The sequence below is a fragment of the Mobula hypostoma genome, chromosome 18 (genome assembly GCF_963921235.1).
Source record: "Mobula hypostoma chromosome 18, sMobHyp1.1, whole genome shotgun sequence".
NCBI lineage: Eukaryota > Metazoa > Chordata > Chondrichthyes > Myliobatiformes > Myliobatidae > Mobula > Mobula hypostoma.
Window position 1 is genome coordinate 250,876 of NC_086114.1, and position 19,175 is coordinate 270,050.

Consider the following 19,175-nt stretch of genomic DNA (forward strand, 5'->3'; position numbering starts at 1 on the left):
GTGGAATTATGACGTTATAGCAATTAGTGAAACTTGGCTACAGGAGGGGCAGGACTGCCAGCTTAATATTCCAGGGTTCCGATGTTTCAGATGTGATCGAGGCAGAGGAATGAAAGGTGGGGGAGTAGCTTTGCTTTTTAGGGAAAATATTACAGCAGTGCTCAGACAGGACAGATTAGAGGGCTTGTCTACTGAGTCCTTATGGGTGGAGCTGAGAAACAGGAAAGGTATGGCCACATTAGTGGGATTGTATTACAGGCCACCCAATAGTCAACGAGAATTGGAAGAGCAAATCTGCAGGGAGATAGCAGGCAACTGCAGGAAACATAAAGTTGTGGTGGTAGGGGTTTTAATTTTCCATACATTGATTGGGACTCCCATACTGTTAGGGGTCTAGATGGTTTAGAGTTTGTAAAATGTGTTCAGGAAAGTTTTCTAAATCAATATATAGAGGGACCAACTAGAGGGGATGCAATATTGGATCTCCTGTTAGGAAACGAGTTAGGACAAGTGACGGAAGTCTGTGTAGGGGAGCACTTTGGTTCCAGTGATCATAACACCATTAGTTTCAACTTGATCATGGACAAGGACAGATCTGGTAGTAGGGTTGAGGTTCTGAACTGGAAGAAGGCCAAATTTGAAGAAATGAGAAAGGATCTAAAAAGCGTGGATTAGGACAGGTTGTTCTCTGGCAAGGATGTGATCGGTAGGTGGGAAGCCTTCAAAGGAGAAATTTTGAGAGTGCAGAATTTGTACGTTCCTGTCAGGATTAAAGGCAAAGTGAATAGGAATAAGGAACCTTGGATCGCAAGGGATATTGCAACTCTGATAAAGAAGAAGAGGGAGTTGTATGACATGTATAGGAAGCAGGGAGTAAATAAGGTGCTTGAGGAGTATAAGAAGTGCAAGAAAATACTTAAGATAGAAATCAGGAGGGCTAAAAGAAGACATGAGGTCGCCTTGGCAGTCAAAGTGAAGGATAATCCAAAGAGCTTTTACAGGTATATTAAGAGCAAAAGGATTGTAAGGGATAAAATTGGTCCTCTTGAAGATCAGAGTCGTCGGCTATGTGCGGAACCAAAGGAAATGGGGGAGATCTTAAATAGGTTTTTTGTGTCTGTATTTACTAAGGAAACTGGCATGAAGTCTATGGAATTAGGGGAAACAAGTAGTGAGGTCATGGAAACTATACAGATTGAAAAGGAGGAGGTCCTTGCTGTCTTGAGGAAAGTTAAAGTGGATAAATCCCCGGGACCTGGCAGGGTGTTCCCTCGGACCTTGAAGGAGACTAGTGTTGAAATTGCAGGGGCCCTGGCAGAAATACTTAAAATGTCGCTGTCTACAGGTGAGGTGCCGGAGGATTGGAGAGTGGCTCATGTTGTTCCGTTGTTTAAAAAAGGATCGAAAAGTAATCTGGGAAATTATAGGCCAGTAAGTTTAACGTCGGTAGTAGGCAAGTTATTGGAGGGAGTACTAAGAGACAGAATCTACAAGCATTTGGATAGACAGGGACTTATTAGGGAGAGTCAACATGGCTTTGTGCGTGGTAGGTCATGTTTGACCAATCTATTGGAGTTTTTCGAGGAGGTTACCAGGAAAGTGGATGAAGGGAAGGCAGTGGATATTGTCTATATGGACTTCAGTCAGGCCTTTGACAAGGTCCCGCATGGGAGGTTAGTTAGGAAAATTCAGTATTCAGAGGTGGTAAATTGGATCAGACTTTGGCTCAATGGAAGAAACCAAAGAGTAGTAGTAGAGAATTGCTTCTCCGAGTGGAGGTCTGTGACTAGTGGTGTGCCACAGGGATCAGTGCTGGGTCCATTGTTATTTGCCATCTATATCAATGCTCTGGATGATAATGTGGTAAATTGGATCAGCAAATTTGCTGATGATACAAAGATTGGAAGTGTAGTAGACAGTGAGGAAGGTTTTCAGAGCCTGCAGAGGGACTTGGACCAGCTGGAAAAATGGGCTGAAAAATGGCAGATGGAGTTTAATGCAGACAAGTGTGAGGTAGCACGTTGGAAGGACAAACCAAGGTAGAACATACAGGGTTAATGGTAAGGCACTGAGGAGTGCAGTGGAACAGAGGGATCTGGGAATACAGATACAAAATTCCCTAAAAGTGGCGTCACAGGTAAATAGGGTTGTAAAGAGAGCTTTTGGTACATTGGCTTTTATTAATCAAAGTATTGAGTATAAGAGCTGGAATGTTATGATGAGGTTGTATAAGGTATTGGTGAGGCCGAATCTGGAGTATTGTGTTCCGTTTTGGTCACCAAATTACAGGAAGGATATAAATAAGGTTGAGAGAGTGCAGAGAAGGTTTACAAGGATGTCGCCGGGACTTGAGAAACTCAGTTACAGAGAAAGGTTGAATAGGTTCGGACTTTATTCCCTGGAGCGTAGAAGAATGAGGGGAGATTTGATAGAGGTATATAAAATTATGATGGGTATAGATAGAGTGAATGCAAGCAGGCTTTTTCCACTGAGGCAAGGGGAGAAAAAAACCAGAGGACATGGGTTAAGGGTGAGGGGGGGAAAGTTTAAAGGAAACATTAGGGGGGGCTTCCCACAGAGAGTGGTGGGAGTATGGAATGAGCTGCCAGACGAGGTGGTAAATGCAGGTTCTTTTTTAACATTTAAGAATAAATTGGACAGATACATGGATGGGAGGTGTATGGAGGGATATGGTCCGTGTGCAGGTCAGTGGGACTAGGCAGAAAATGGTTCGGCACAGCCAAGAAGGGCCAAAAGGCCTGTTTCTGTGCTGTAGTTTCTATGGTTCTATGAAAGATATTGGCATGGATAGAGGAATAGCTGACAGGCAAGAGGTCGCGAGTGGGAATAAAGGGAGCCTTTTCTGGTAGGCTGCCAGTGACTAGTGATGTTCCTCTTGGGTCAGTATTGGGACTGCTAATTTTTACATTGTTTGTCAATGATTCAGGTAATGGAATTGATGCCTTCATGGCAAAGTTTGCAGATGATATGAAGATAAGGTGGAAGGGTAGGTAGTGCTAAGGAAGCATTGTGATTGCAGAACTTCGACAAATTGGAAGAATGGGCAAAACAGTGGCAGTTGGAATACAGTGTTGGGAAATGTATGATAATGCATTTTGGTAAAAAGAACAAAAGTGCAGACTATTATCTAAATGAGGGAAAATTCAAACATCAGAGGTGCAAAGGGACTTACGAATCCTCGTGCAAGACTCCCAGAAGGTTAATTTACAGGTTGAGTCTACGGTAAAGGAGGCAACTGCAACGTTGGCATTCATTTCAAGGGGAATAGAATATAAGAACAAGGAGATAATGCTGAGGCTTTTTAAGACACTGGTCAGGCCACTATTGTAGATTTGTTAACAGTTTTGGGCCCCATATCTCAGAAAGGATGTGTTGTCATTCAGAAGGTCCAGAGGAGTTCACATGGATGATTCCAGGAATGAAGAGGTTAACATATGAGGAGTGTTTAGCAGCTCTGGGCCTGTACTCGCTCGAATTTAGAAGAATGCGGGGAATCTCATTGAAACCTACCAAATGTTGAAAGGACCAGATAACATGGATGTGGAGAGGATGTTTCCTATGGTGCGGTAACCAGAACTAGAGCACACAGCCTCAAAATTGAGGGGCAATCTTTTAGATAAGAGGTAAGGAGTAATTTTTTTAGCCAGAGAATAGTGAATCTGTGGAATGCTCTGCCACAGACCGCTGTGGAGCCCAACACCGTGGGTATATTTAAAGCAAAAGTTGGTAGTTTCCTGATTGGTCAGGGCACCAAAGGTTATGGCATGAAAGCAGGTGTACGGGGTTGAGTGAGATCCGGGATCAGCCATGATGGAATAGCAGAACTGATTTGATGGGCTGAATGGCCTACTTTTACATTTACGTCTTATGGTCTTTTTTCGTAATTTATTTTTTATTGAAGTTCATCATCAAACAAACATTTCCATAAGATGTATTTCAGATATTGTACATATATACTATATGTGGAGGAGGAGGAGATGGCAGCGCGACGCAGCTTGCGCGGCCACTCCGGTGAATGATATCTGTAATCTGTCAAGTTGGGTGCTGTGCACAATCCTGATTTGATGGAGACAGACGTGAGAGAACGGAGGAACATCTGGAGAAACTTCTGACATGTCTTTTTCGCTGCCACCATTACTGTGTGATCCAGAATCTCCGGAGGGGAACCCCGAGTCCTCAGCTTTGCTTGTTGCTTGGTGGCCGGGATGGGTTCGAAGCGCTCGGCAGAGATGGTGCTCGGTGTTGAAGGCTCGAAGTTTTCGGACGGACTCAGAGTCGGCTGTGGTCGGGTGCTTCCAACTCATCAGCAGTTATCGGTACCTGGAGGTTTATGGCAGAGAGAGTTTCTCCCTTCTGCTGCCTGCTATCGGGGACTATCAGAACTTTGAGACTTTTTTTTACCGTTCCCATGGTCTGCTCTTTATCAAATTATGGTATTGCTTTGCACTGCTGTAACTATATGTTATAATTATGTGGTCTTGTCAGTGTTAGTCTTTTTTTTTGTGATATCACTCTGGAGGAACATTGTATCATTTCCTAACGCATGCATGCATGCATTTCTAAATGACAATAAACGAGGACTGAGTGTCCTCATAATCTAATCTATCATATAATCATATTTGCCACAAATCTCCACGTAATATTTATCTGATACACCTATAGAAGAGAGGAAAAAAAGAACAAACAAAAGGAGAAAACTATGTACAAATTAGGGAGTGATTTTTTTTACAACATATTCATTGATTTCTGAGAATAAAATCAGGCCTATGAGGTGTTATGTAGTTGAACCATTTTTCCCCAGTATGAATCAAATTGTTCCAACTTATGATTAACAGATGCTGTTATCTTCTCCATTTTGTAAATGTCCGTTGTAATTTCCATCCATGCGTTTAAAGTTGGACTCTCCTGTGATAGCCATTTCCAGGTAAGAGTCTTTTTACCAGCCACCAGCAGTATATTCACTAAGTATTTATCTTTTCAACCATTCTTGAGATACATACCCAAAATATATAGTCTTACTTTCTAAGGGTACAGTATTTCACTTTTTAAAATGTCTTGTAGGGCATTGTGTATCACACTCTAATAGTCTTTGATAACGGGGCAATCCTAGAAAATATGATAATGGTTTGCATTTTGATTTCCACAATTTCTCCACAAACAGGGAGGTTACTATCATAATGGGATTTCTGAGAGGATGTAATAAAATATCTTATCAAGTTCTTCCATCCAAACTCCCTCCATTTCTGTGAACTAGTACACTTCCATTGAAACCTCCATATTATTGTCCATTCTTCCTCAGATATAATTATCCCTCCTTCCTTCTCCCGTTTTGTTTCAATGTATGAAGTCGAATGTTTTAAGATTTGACAAACCCTTATACACACTTGAAATGATTCTACTACCGTTATCTGAATTATATGCTTTTCTAAATAGCTCTAACAAACATGTACTTGCCTTGGTTACATTTTTAACCCTCCTATTAACATATTGTCGCATCTGTAGACACTGATAAAAGTCTTGTTTTTCTGATAAGCATTTCTCTTTGAGTATTTCAAAACTGAACAGCATTCCTTCTTTCATTATATTGCAAAGAACTGTTATTCCTTTAGCTGTCCAGTCCTTAAATCTAGCATCCAGTTTATTCAGCATAAAATCCGAGTCATATGCACACCATTTAAGAATTGCAATATCTCCCTCTAGTTTATATTCTTTTAAAATAGTTTTCCATATTTTAAGAGTCTATTTCACCCATGGGTTATCAATAGTATTTATGTACCTTTGTAGGTTGTTATCAGCCAAAATTGCCTGAATGGGGATGGGAAGTATCCCCTCCTCAATGTTTTTCCATTGAGTGTCATATATTGCACCAACATATCACAGCTCTCAACTGTGCTGCAAAATAATAATCTCTAAGCGAAGGTAGGCCCCACCCCCCTTTTCCTTGGCTAATTGCAAAGTTTTGAGATGAACTCTAGGCCTTTTACCTTGCTATATATATCTTGATAACATTTTGTTCCATTCATTGAGTTGATTCTGATTAATCTCTATTGGTAGGGTCTGAAAGAGATATAATAGTCTGGGCAATAAGTTCATTTTAATAGATTCAACCCTTGAACGTCTTGTGGTTTTACAGCACAAACCATATCCTTTCTCAGAGATTGCGTGATACACCCCAATCTCCCTATTATCACAGCAGATCATCTTTAAGGAAGGAGTTGATTAGTGCAATTTTGTGACATTTTTCTGGCTTTTCACTCTGCTCTAGCTAACAGGAAATTTTATGTCAAGTTGCATTTGTATGTCGAGTACAGCTTGGTATTCAATACAATCATCCCATTCAATCTCATCATCAAGCTTCAAGACCAGGCCCTCTGTACGCCCCTCTGCAAATGGATACTTGACTTCTTCAGTGGCTGACATCTGTCATTGAGGATTGGTAACGACATCTCCTCATCACTGACAATCAGCAGAGATGCACCTCTAGGCTGCATGCTTAGCCTCCCTGCTCTACTCTCTTTATACAAAAGACTGTGGCTAAGCTCAGCTTTAATGCCATCTTCAAATGCGCTAAGACACTAGAGTTGTTGAACAAATCACAGGTTGCAAAAGCCAGCTTACTGGAGCAAGGTGGGTCACCTGGATCAGTGGTGCCAGTAAATCAACCTTTCACTATGGAGCTGAATAGAGGAAAGGGAAAAGGGCAAACATGTACCAGTTTATATTAGGGGACATTAGCAGTGGAGAGTGTCAGTAACTTTAAATTCTTGGATGGTAACATATTGGACAGCCTGTCTTGGCACAGCACATGGGTGTAATTACAAAGAAAGTCCACTAGCATCTTGGCTTCTTTTTATTGTTTCAAAAGCATAGTACGGAGATTGGCTTATCACTAAACACTTTAATAAATTTCTACAGATGTACTGTTGAATGTACCTGACAATTTGCACTGTAGTCTGGGAAAGCAATTTGAATGTACAGGAACATAAGAAGCTGCAGAGAGTACTGTATTGAATTCCATTAGACACAGGAGCAGAATTAGACCATTCAGCCCATCAAATCTGATCGATCATGGCTGATTTATTTTCCCTCTCAATCCCATTCTTTTAGTCATAGTCATACTTTATTGATCCCGGGGGAAATTGGTTTTCATCACAGTTGCACCATAAATAATAAATAGTAATAGAACCATAAATAGTTAAATAGTAATATGTAAATTATGCCAGTAAATTATGAAATAAATCCAGGACCAGCCTATCGGCTCAGGGTGTCTGACCCTCCAAGGGAGGAGTTGTAAAGTTTGATGGCCACAGGCAGGAATGACTTCCTATGACGCTCTGTGTTGCATCTCAGTGGAATGAGTCTCTGGCTGAATGTACTCCTGTGCCCACCCAGTACATTATGTAGTGGATGGGAGACATTGTCCAAGATGGCATGCAACTTAGACAGCATCCTCTTTTCAGACACCACCGTCAGAGAGTCCAGTTCCATCCCCACAACATCACTGGCCTGACGAATGAGTTTGTTGATTCTATTGGTGTCTGCTACCCTCAGCCTGCTGCCCCAGCACACAACAGCAAACATGATAGCACTGGCCACCACAGACTCATAGAACATCCTCAGCATCGTCCGGCAGATGTTAAAGGACCTCAGTCTCCTCAGGAAATAGAGACGGCTCTGACCCTTCTTGTAGACAGCCTCAGTGTTCTTTGACCAGTCCAGTTTATTGTCAATTCGTATCCCCAGGTATCTGTAATCCTCCACCATGTTCACACTGACCCCCTGGATGGAAACAGGGGTCACCGGTACCTTAGCTCTCCTCAGGTCTACCACCAGCTCCTTAGTCTTTTTCACATTGAGCTGCAGATAATTCTGCTCACACCATGTGACAAAGTTTCCTACCATAGCCCTGTACTCAGCCTCATCTCCCTTGCTGATGCATACAACTATGGCAGAATCATCCGAAAACTTCTGAAGATGACAAGACTCTGTGCAGTAGTTGAAGTCCGAAGTGTAAATGGTGAAGAGAAAGGGAGACAAGACAGTCCCCCGTGGAGCCCCAGTGCTGCTGATCACTCTGTCGGACACACAGTGTTGCAAGCACACGTACTGTGGTCTGCCAGTCAGGTAATCAAGAATCCATGACACCAGGAAAGCATCCACCTGCATCACTGTCAGCTTCTCCCCCCAGCAGAGCAGGGCGGATGGTGTTGAACGCACTGGAGAAGTCAAAAAACATGACCCTCACAGTGCTCGCTGGCTTGTCCAGGTGGGCGTAGACACGGTTCAGCAGGTAGATGATGGGATCCTCAACTCCTGGTAGGCGAACTGGAGGGGGTCCAAGTGTGGCCTGACCATAGGCCGGAGCAGCCTATGGTGTCGTCCCCTGACCTTTGTCACATTTACTAATCAAGACTCTGTAAAATACATTATGGGCACATCTCTCCTCACCACTGGTAGTACCTACAGAAGATGCTGTCTGTAGAAGGCAACATCCACCATTAAAGAAACCCATATTCTGTCACGCCATCTATTCACAGCTACCATCAGACAAGACATACAGAAGCCTCAAGTCCCACACAACCTGGTTCAAAAAAGCTACTTCCCTTTAACCATTTGATTCTTGAAATAACCAGCAAAACCCCAACACTATAGTTTAGCAACACTATAAATGCTGCTTTATATTGAAATGGATTATTTTGTGACAAAAAGTGTACAATTTGTTTTTCTTGTGATTGCTGCCTATATGATGCTGTGTGCTTTGTTGTTGCTGCATGTTTTTCATTCCACCTGTACATAAATGCATTTATGCACCTGACAAACTCAACTTTTAAAAAACTGTAAATGCTGGAGAAAAAAAAACCTCAGCATTCATGCATCATTTGTAGAAACGGTCAACATTTCAGGTTTTCAAAACCCTTCAGCGTGATAGAGATAAGGAAAAGGAAAGAACCAAGCTGATATGAGCGAGAAGATGGGGGAGAGAGGAGTAAAAAGCTTGTGATAGGGTAAGTAAAATGGTTTAATACTGGCAGTTCAGTACATTAGTGTTCTTTGTCCTGTAATAAGTTGTTGATGAGACCAACAGACCCCCTCCCCTACAAGAAATGCTAAGAAAAACAGCCAATGTGAGACAAGAACCAAAATGGAAAGTACCATCAGGCAAGAGTAAAAGAGTGGCACAGAGTGTTTTTGACAACCTGAGTGTGGCCTCATCCTGACAGTAAAGGAGGCCATGGACTAACATGTTGGAATAGGAATTGTAATGGGCGGCTAAATTCCACTTCCCATTCCAACATCAGTCCATGGTCCTCTACTGCTGAGGTGAGGCCACACTCAGGTTCGAGGAGCAAACCCTTATATTCTGTCTAGGTAGCCTCCAACCTGATGGCATGAACATTGGTTTCTCGAACTTCTGATAATTGCCTCCCACCCCCCACTATTCCCCATTCCTATTTCCCTCTCTCACCTTATCTCCTTACTTGACCATTACTTCCCTTTGGTGATCCTCCCTTCGCTTTCTTCCATGGCTTTCTATCCTTTATCAGATTTTCCCCTCCTCTAGCCCTTTACCACTTTCACCAGTCAAACTCCCAGCCCTTTACTTCACCCCTCCCCCAGTTTCACCTATCACTTACTGCCCAGTAGATCTTCCTCCCCCCTCCCACCACCTCCGCCACCTTCATACTCTGACTTCTCCCCCTTCCTTTTCAGTCTTGATGAAGGGTCTTGTCCCGAAACGTCAACTGTTTACTCTTTTCCATAGATGCTGCATGGCCTACTGAGTTCTTCCAACATTTTGTGTATGTTTCTTCAGATTTCCAGCATCTGCTGATTTTTCTTGTGTTTGGGATCAATAGACAGTAGGTGCAGGAGTACGCCATTCAGCCCTTCAAGCCAGCACCACCATTCACTGTGATCATGGCTGATCATCCACTATCAGTATCCAGTTCCTGCCTTATCCCCATAACCTTTGATTCCACTATCTTTAAGAGCGCTATCCATCTCTTTTTTGAAAGCATCCAGAGACTTGGCCTCCACAGCCTTCTAGGGCAGAGCATTCCATATACCCACCACTCTCTGGGTGAAAAAGTTTTTCTTCAACTGCGTTCTAAATGGCCTACCCCTAATTCTTAAACTGTGGCCTCTGGTTCTGGACTCACCCATCAGTGGTAACATGCTTCCCGCCTGCAGCGTGTCTCAAACAGGTTTGTCATCTGGAACTCTAGATTGCCCTTGCATTGAGTTTTTCTAACATGTTGTATTTTTGCTAATCTCTCCAAATGCTCGAATCAAAAATGGCCGTTCGTTACCATCCAGTTCAGTGCAGTTCCAGGTAGAAGATGGTCTGGAGAGTCTGCCTACGCCTTGGGTGACTTCAGCCGAACTTCAGCGGCGCCAAACATTCCATACGGGAGGACAGAATTCCCTTTTAAGGAAACAGACCGCCTGACGTCACCAGCGCTCAGCCGGTCCAAGTGGGAAGCAACGCCCGTTCTCCACTCCCGCCGGAAACGACGCGCACTAAGGGGCGGAATTAAGAAGAAAACCGTGGCCTCACATTTGATTGAATGCTATACAGACCAATGAGAGGGCGCAGAGCTTTCTCCCCGAAGGTGACGTTAGGCGATTGGCAAAGGGCGGGGTGAGAGAGAAGCTGTCCAGTAGAAGGGAGACTTGCTCGAGGAAAGTCGTTTGGGAGTGTTCTTTTCTTGGGGATTGTAAAGTAGAAAGTGGAGGTTTTTCGAACATATTTTGACTAGAAGCATCGTCTTCTTCTCATTAACTTTGGGTACTCTTTGATCTTCGTCCTGCTTGAGTTGCAACGATGCCTGTGTTTCATACGAAAACGATAGAAAGTATCCTGGAGCCCGTGGCTCAACAAATTTCCCATCTGGTTATTATGCACGAAGAGGGTGAAGTGGATGGGAAAGCTATTCCTGATCTTACGGGCCCGGTTGCTGCTGTACAGGCTGCTGTCAGTAATTTGGTCCGGGTAAGTATATCCTCTCTAATCTGGGCGTATTGTGGTTTACCACGATTTAAAATGTGGTACAATGAAAAGTATCTTGTTTTCAAAGACAAAACTGCTCCCAGTATAATTGTTCCATAATTCATTTCTTGCTGTTGGGATAACAGTACAGTAAGAATTTCCCTCCCAAGTAAGTCCACGTTGATGTTGAATACAGTTTACAACTTTGGACTGATCGAGTTCCACCACTGATAAATAGACGGTCCACACAGAGTTTGGTCTACTGAATAGTTAGACGTGTTGTTCTGTATGGTTCTGATAATCTCATTTAAGTATGTGCATAATGTTTTACTGGCTGTGTACATAATATTTCATTTCCGTAAACCTTAAATACCTTCATGTTTAAAGCAAATCATGTCAGAGCTATGAAAGGCTTGATTTCTCACTAGCAAACGGGACATCCCCTGCGGGAACGATTTTCCATCGTAACCATTAAAATTTTGCAACTCTAAACTGATTAAAAGCAAGAAGAATAACACTTTGTAGAATTCTTAGAATTCGAGCCTCGAAACCAGGGTTCCTCCTTTGTTGTTAACTGAGGGTTCTTTTGGGGTTGGTTTGATCGAGAGACTTTCATGACAACTACCAGAAAGCGTGGGTACGCCCAAAGATAGCTGGTTATCTTTTATGAATCTACAGTTTAATACAATATTTATTGTTGCGCCACATGTGTATTTATGTTTTGGGCAATATTGAAGAAGATAGCGTAACTCAGTGATTTGAGGTGTTTTTAGTATGTGTTTCAGATATGTGCAAAGTCGACTCATTTATCACGTAGATGATTTTAATCACAGAAACGTATTCAGTTTTGCTAATTGCTTTTTGTCCATTATCAAATTAATTGCAGACTATTTGTGGTTAACTGAATATGTGCAATGTTTTTTTTAAATTTATACAGTTAGAGCTTAAATTTAAAGTAGAATATTGAGGGTTTTGGAAATCTGGAATTATAAAGGAAACGAACTAATAGCACCAAAAAGTCAAGCAATGTCTGTGGCCGGGGAGCTCTATTGATCTCAACGTTTACCATTTTTGTAGAGGAAAATCACCCAGCAAGTTGCTTGGATACAACGGGGGTTGAGTTTTTTTTTCCTTAAGGCAAAGTAGATTGAGAGATCTTTAGGGTAGATGATCAAAATCTTGTACCCATGATACAGATTGTCAAAAACAAGAAGAATAGGTTTAGATGATAGGGAGGGGTTTTAAAATGAATCAGAAGGGTATATTTTTTTACATGCAGTTTATATTTGGAATGCTCTACCGGAGAAGGCAGTGGAATCGGTTCTGATTACTACATTTAAGATGTATTTAGATAGACAATGAAAGAAAGCCCAACAGGCATAGGAGCTGAATTGGGTCAATTGCCTCTTTGAGTTTGCTGCACTATTCAGTCATGATTGATTTGTATTCCCTCTCAACACCACTCTCCAGCCTTCTTCTGTAACCTTTGACATCGTTACTAATCAATAACTATCAACTTGCACTTTAAATATACCAAATAACTAGGCCTCCACAGCTGCCTGAGGCAATGAATCCCATGATTTACTGACCTCTGGCTAAAGGGACATCCTTCTGTTCTGAGGCTCTGCTGTCTGATCCTTGATTCTCCTGCTATTGGAAATATCTTCCCGACATCCACTTTATCTCGGCCTTTCAATACTCAGTAGGTTTCACTGAGGTTCTCTTCTCTTTCTCATCCCCCCCTCCATTCCTCTGAACTCCAGTGAGTACAGGCCAAGAGCTATCAAACACTCTTCAAATGATGGATTAGGTCTAATTCTGCTTCTATGTTTAATGTTAACCCTTTCATTCTTGAGATCATTCACGTAAATTTCCTCTGAACCCTCACCAATGGCAAAACATCTTTTCTTAGAAATGGGGCCAAACAGGCAAAGTATAGAAGAATGTAGGCAAAATTTGGGCACATGGGATTATGAGGGTGGGCAAAAGGGTCAGCATAGATGTGGTGGACTGAAGAGACTATTTCTGTGCTGTACAGCACTAGCTCTACTAACATAAGCCAGGCTAACAAGCCAAAGGTTTCTGAGATCTATTAACTCAACTGTTGCTAAGCATAGCTCCAATGCCATATTTTAAGTTTGCTGACAACACCACTGTCATAGGCTGAGATAAAATGTGGTGATGAATCGGAGGGAGATTGAAAATCTGGGTGAGTGGTGCTGCAACAACAACCTCTCCACTCAATGTCAGCAAGACCAAGGAACTGCTTATTGATTTCAGGGGAAGGAAACCAAAGGTCCATGAGTCGGTCCTCAGAGGTGGAGAGGTCTGCACCTCTACATTCACAGAAACTTAAAAAAACTACAGCACAATACAGGCCCTTCAGCCCACAATGCTGTGCCGAACACATAGGTACTTTAGAAATTACCTAGGGTTACACATAGCCCTCTATTTTTCTAAGCTCCATGTGCCTATCCAGGAGTCTCTTAAAAGATCCTATCGTATCCACCTCCACCACCATCGCTGACAGCCCAATCCACACACTCACCACTCTCTGCATAACAAAACAATTTACCCCTGACATCTCCTCTGTACCTACTTCCAAGCACCTTAAAACTGCCCTCTCGTGATAGCCGTTTCAGCCCTGGAAAAAGCCTCTGACTATCCAGACAATCAATACCTCTCATCATCTTGTACACAAATTCCTTGCTGTTTACATTTCAGAGGACCTATCCTGGGTCCAACACATAAATACAATTATGAAGACAAGATGGCAGTGCCTCTACTTAAAAGCTTGTGAGGATTCAGCATAACATCTAAAACTTTTGACAAACTTCTATTGATGTTTGGTGGAGAGTATGTTGACTGGCTGCATCACAGCCTTGTATGGAAACACCAATGCCCTTACACACGTAAGCCCGCCACACAATTGAGCACATCTACACAGAGCGTTGGTGCAGGAAAGCGGCATCCATAATCAGGGATCCCAATCATCCAGGTCGTGATCTCTTCTTGCTGCTGCCTGATATAGGAACCTCAGGACTCACACCACCAGGTTCAGGATCAGTTATGACCCCTCAACCATAAGGCTCCAGAACCAAAGAGGATAACCTAAGGACTTGCTCTCAGGGGCTCTTCATCTCATGTTTTTGATAGTTATTTGCTTGTTTATTATTATTATTTGTATTTGCTGTTTGTTGCCTATTGCACACTGGTTGTCCATAATTAGTACAGTCTTTCATTGATTATATTATGGTTATCTGTTGAATTCTCTGCTCTGCCTAATGAAGCAGTGGAAGCTACCTAAGTAAATATATGTAAGACAAGGTTGGATAGATTTTTGCATAGTAGGGGAATTAAGGGTTATGGGCAAAAGGCAGGGAGGTGGAGATGAGTCTGTGGCCAGTTCAGCCATGATCTTATTGAATGGCGGAGCAGGCTTGACGGACCAGATGGCCTCTTCTTATTTCTTATGTTACTGGATTTATTGAGCATGCCCTCAAGAAAATAAGTCTCAGGGTTGCATATGATGACATATATGTACTTCGTTAATAAATTTTCTTTAACTTTGAAAATTATTTCTCTCTAATAGGAGCATTATAATGTTTCTTCCAAGGAACTCTGGATTATTCCAGAATCTAGATGTGGAGCAAGGTCTTTCTAATCATCCATTTTAGAACCTTAGGAAATGAATCTTCTGATCTAGGAATCTTGTTAACTTTTATTCCTCTTAATTTTTGAAGTGTTTTAATTTTGTTGATACTTTAAATGATAGTCATAGTTATACTGCATGAAACTGGGCCTTTTAGCCCATCTCATCTATGCCAATCAAGATGCTTACCTGAGTTTGTCCCATTCGCCTGTATTTAGCCTGTATTTTTTTCAAATCTTTCTATCCAGGTGGCTGTCCAAATGTCTTTTTAGTTGTGTATTTGTACTCACATGTGCATCTTCTTCTATATACCCACCACCCTCTATGGAAAAAAGTTGCATGTCAGGCCTCCTTTAAATACATTCCCCCTCATCTTAAATCTTTGCTCTCTAGTTTTAGACTTTCCTACCCTAGGAGAAAGACTCCTAGGGTAGGAAAGTCTACCCTAGGAGTCATCTTATTTTATGTCGTTAAGATTTTATATAGCTCTTCTGTAAGGTGTCCCCTCAATCTGTGATGCTCCAGATTCAAAATCAGAAGGTGAAGGTTGAAGATTGATTCTCCAATTGGGTACCTGTGACTATAGTGGTATTCCCCAGGGGTTTTGGGGCCTCTTATTCAGTAATTGTGTAAATGATTTGGATGTGAATGTATGTGACATGCATTAGCTAGTTTACTGGTGCTAGGTGAGGGGGGTCTTGTTAATAGTGAAGGAAGTTACAGTGAATTACAAAGAGATTGTGATCAATTAGGGAGATGGGCTGAGGAATGGCAAACAGATTTTAACTTGGACAAGTGTGAAGTGATGCATTTTGGACTGTCAAATCAGTGTGGGGGACCTATAACAGTGAATGTCAGGGCACGGACGAATGTTGTGGAACAGAGGGACCTGGGAGTACAAGTGCACTGCCTGCTAAAAGTGGCTGCTGAAGTAGACCGTAGTAAGGAAGACATTTAGCATGTTGATCTTCAATCAGGGCATCAAATTTAGGAGTAGGGACATTATTACAGTTATACAAATCGTTGGTGAGGCCACACTGTGCAACACAGTGTTATAGGAAAGACATTGTGTGAGGAGCAGAGGGATCTGGGGGTACATGTCCACAGATCCCTGAAAGTTGCCTCACAGGTGGATAGGGTAGTTAAGAAAGCTTATGGGGTATTAGCTTTCATAAGTCGAGGGATAGAGTTTAAGAGTCGCAATGTAATGATGCAGCTCTATAAAACTCTGGTTAGGCCACACTTGGAGTACTGTGTCCAGTTCTGGTCGCCTCACTATAGGAAGGATGTGGAAGCACTGGAAAGGGTACAGAGGAGACTTAGCAGGATGCTGCCTGGTTTAGAGAGTATGCATTATGATCAGAGATTAAGGGAGCTAGGGCTTTGCTCTTTGGAGAGAAGGAGGATGAGAGGAGACATGATAGAGGTGTACAAGATAATAAGAGGAATAGATAGAGTGGATAGCCAGCGCCTCTTCCCCAGAGCACCACTGCTCAATACAAGAGGACATGGCTTTAAGGTAAGGGGTGGGAAATTCAAGGGGGATATTAGAGGAAGGTTTTTTACTCGGAGAGTGGTTGGTGCGTGGAATGCACTGCCTGAGTCAGTGGTGGAGGCAGATACACTAGTGAAGTTTAAGAGACTACTAGACAGGTATATGGAGGAATTTAAGGTGGGGGCTTATATGGGAGGCAGGGTTTGAGGGTCAGCACAACATTGTGGGCCGAAGGGCCTGTACTGTGCTGTACTATTCTATGTTCTATTGTCAAGCTGGAGAGTGCGCAGAAGAGACTTGCAAGGATTCAAGGGTCTGGATTATAGGGAGAGATTTATCATGCTGGATCTTTATTCCTTGGTGCATAGGAGAATAAGGGTGGGCAGTCATTGTCTTTCCCCCAGGGTTGGGGAGTCCAAAATGAAAGGGCACAGACACAAGGTAAGAGGAGAAGAGATGTAAGAGAGAACTGAGAGGTAACTTCTTTCCACAGAGGTTGCCTGGAATGAGCTGCCACAGAAAGTGGTTGAGGTTATACAATTTCAACACTTAAGAGGTGTATGGAGGGGAGGGGCTTAGAGAGTTATGGGTTGAATGCAGCCAACTGAGACGAGCAAAGGGGATGCTGTGATTGACATGGCCCATTTGGACTGATGAACAGTATAACTTTGATTGTCTATGACTCTTACCCATCAGTCTCTGTTCTATAACACTCAAGTGCCGTGCCATTTACTGTACAAGGCCTTCACTAGTTAGAACTTTTTAATAAGCAACATTTTGCCCTGTCTGTGTAAAATTTCAACTGCCATTCAGATTCTTACCAATTTCAATATACCACCTATATTGTTGTCAGCCGCAAACTTGGTAACCTTCCCATTCACATCCAAGTAGCTAATGTCAATCATGAACTTAGTGGACTCAACCAATCTGTGCAGCACTCTGGACACAGGCCCCCACCCTGGAAAGACAACTTTTCACTACCACCATCTGACTTCTTCCATCATATCAATTTTATGCCCCGTTGGCTTAGCTTACTCTGGATCTCATGATCTGACATTGCCAACCAGCCTACCATGTGTGGCCTTATCAAAGATCTTGCTAAAGCTTCCTCACTTGTATTGAAGCCTTCATTTCTCACAAGCCCTGATGTTTTTTTGTTTCTCAGCCACTCTCCTATTCCTCATTATATTTTTCTCATGCATTCTGCTTTGATGAAGTGTAAAGTTTTGCTTATCACTTGTGTAATTCAAAATTTCCCCGGCCCTCAGTCTTGCAGTGCACTTTGTTTAGGGCCATGCTGCAAAGTGATTTGGTCAATGTCCAAACCTGGAGGCATGTACATCCATCCACGCACGTGTTTGAATTGTGTGTGTTTTGCCAAGAACCTGATGTGACTCCTGCCCTCCACTGGCATTCTCCAGCAGTGAAATCCCTTGCACCTTAGGTGAGGGTGCTTGTGAGTGCAGGTGTTGGGTAGGCTTTGATGAGCAGAGCTGTTGCTCTCTGCCAAGATGTGAGAACAGGTGGGAGCTGCTTCATATGTAGCAGCGTCACCTAGATTCACGTGGTGTCCCTCATTACTATCTATTGTGCATGATGGAATCTTGCTGGCACCCCAGCTCTCTCAATTCCAGAGGTTTTTCTTTGGTAACAAACTCAGTGGTTGTTGAGTTTGTTACTATAGAGGCTGAGAGCTGTGCAGCCAAAGAAAAAGAGGAGGAGACTGGTTCCACACTGATGTATTGAGCTCTTTGTATCTTTGCAGTTTAGTTGCATCAGACAATCTGGAAATGGATGATGAATGGCAACTTTGTCAGTGGGGAGGAAAAGTACTAATGCCAAAAAACAGTTCTAACATTGTAATTTTTTATATAAGAGGAAGCCATTTGTCCCATGTGTCTGTGCTAATCAGGAAAAAAAACCTTTGCCACTTTACAGTACTAGGGGTGTTTCTCTGTAGATCACAGCTTTAAAAGTCACGTTTAAGTGTGATGAAGGATTCTGCCTTTACAATTGTTTCAGATAACTACTGTACTCTGGGTAGGAAAAATGATCTACATCTGCTCTTGAAACCTCCTGATTTTAAATCTTGATTTTACCTTGCCTTAATCTCTGTTCCTCATGATTTATACACCTGACCCAAGTATAGTTTTGGTGTCTGACTTTACAATAATCAATCATAAGTTTATCCAATCTTTTTCTGAAACTGGCAAATCTGCCTGTGCATTTCTTCTGCACCCTCTTCATTAATTTTAAAAATTGTACCATATCCAACAACTCCAATAAGTTCTATTGGTTAGAGCAGATGTCTACTTCTTAAAAAAAAAAGTTTGTTAATTCTTTTTGAAAACTGTATTGACATTTTTTCGAAGTTTTATCTACCAAGCTTACAGAATCAGAATGAGGTCTAACATCACTGGCATACATCATGAAATTTGTTAACTTGGCGGCAGCAGTACAATGCAATACGTAATATAGGAAAAAATAAGTAAATTAATTACAGTAAGTATATGTAAAGAATAAAATTAATAGTGCAAGACAGAAATGATACTAAAAATAAATAGTGGGGTAGTGTTCATGGGTTCAATTTAGGAATTTGATGGCAGAGGGGACAAAGTTGTTCCTGAATTACTGAGTGTGTGCCTTCATGCTTCTGTACCTTCTTCCTGACGGTAACGATGAGAAGAGGGCATGTCCTGGGTGATGGGGGTCCTTAATATTGGTGGACGGCTTTTTGAGGCACTGCGCCTTAAAGTCTTGGATACTATGGAGGCTAGTACCCAAGATGGAGCTGTCAGAATGCTCTCCATGAAACGCCTGTAGAAGTTTTTGTGTGTTTCAGGTAACAAACCAGATCTCCTCAAACCGTTGTCTGACCTTTTTAGTTGCATTGATATGTTGGGTCCAGGTTAGATCCTCAGAGATCTTGACACCCAGGAACTTGAAATTGCTCATTCTCTACACTTATGATCCCTTTATGAAGATTAGTTTGTGTTCCCTCGTCCTCCATGTTCTGA

General features: G+C 42.2%; 1 protein-coding gene and 1 long non-coding RNA gene across 3 annotated transcripts in view; one reads left to right on the forward strand and one right to left on the reverse strand.

The window, feature by feature from the left end:
• Positions 1 to 10,441, reverse strand: part of LOC134358260 (uncharacterized) — a 192,943-nt gene extending 182,502 nt beyond the window's left edge. The window contains exon 1 of the long non-coding RNA XR_010020845.1: positions 10,332 to 10,441. This is a non-coding gene — a long non-coding RNA (uncharacterized LOC134358260). The remainder of the gene's footprint in view (positions 1 to 10,331) is intronic.
• A 226-nt stretch (positions 10,442 to 10,667) lies between these two features.
• LOC134358262 (vinculin) overlaps positions 10,668 to 19,175 on the forward strand; it is a 265,439-nt gene continuing 256,931 nt past the window's right edge. For both annotated transcript variants that reach the window (XM_063070279.1, XM_063070278.1), the window contains exon 1: positions 10,668 to 11,014. In XM_063070279.1, coding sequence (XP_062926349.1) covers positions 10,847 to 11,014 — 168 coding nt within the window. In that variant the 5' untranslated portion in view covers positions 10,668 to 10,846. The remainder of the gene's footprint in view (positions 11,015 to 19,175) is intronic.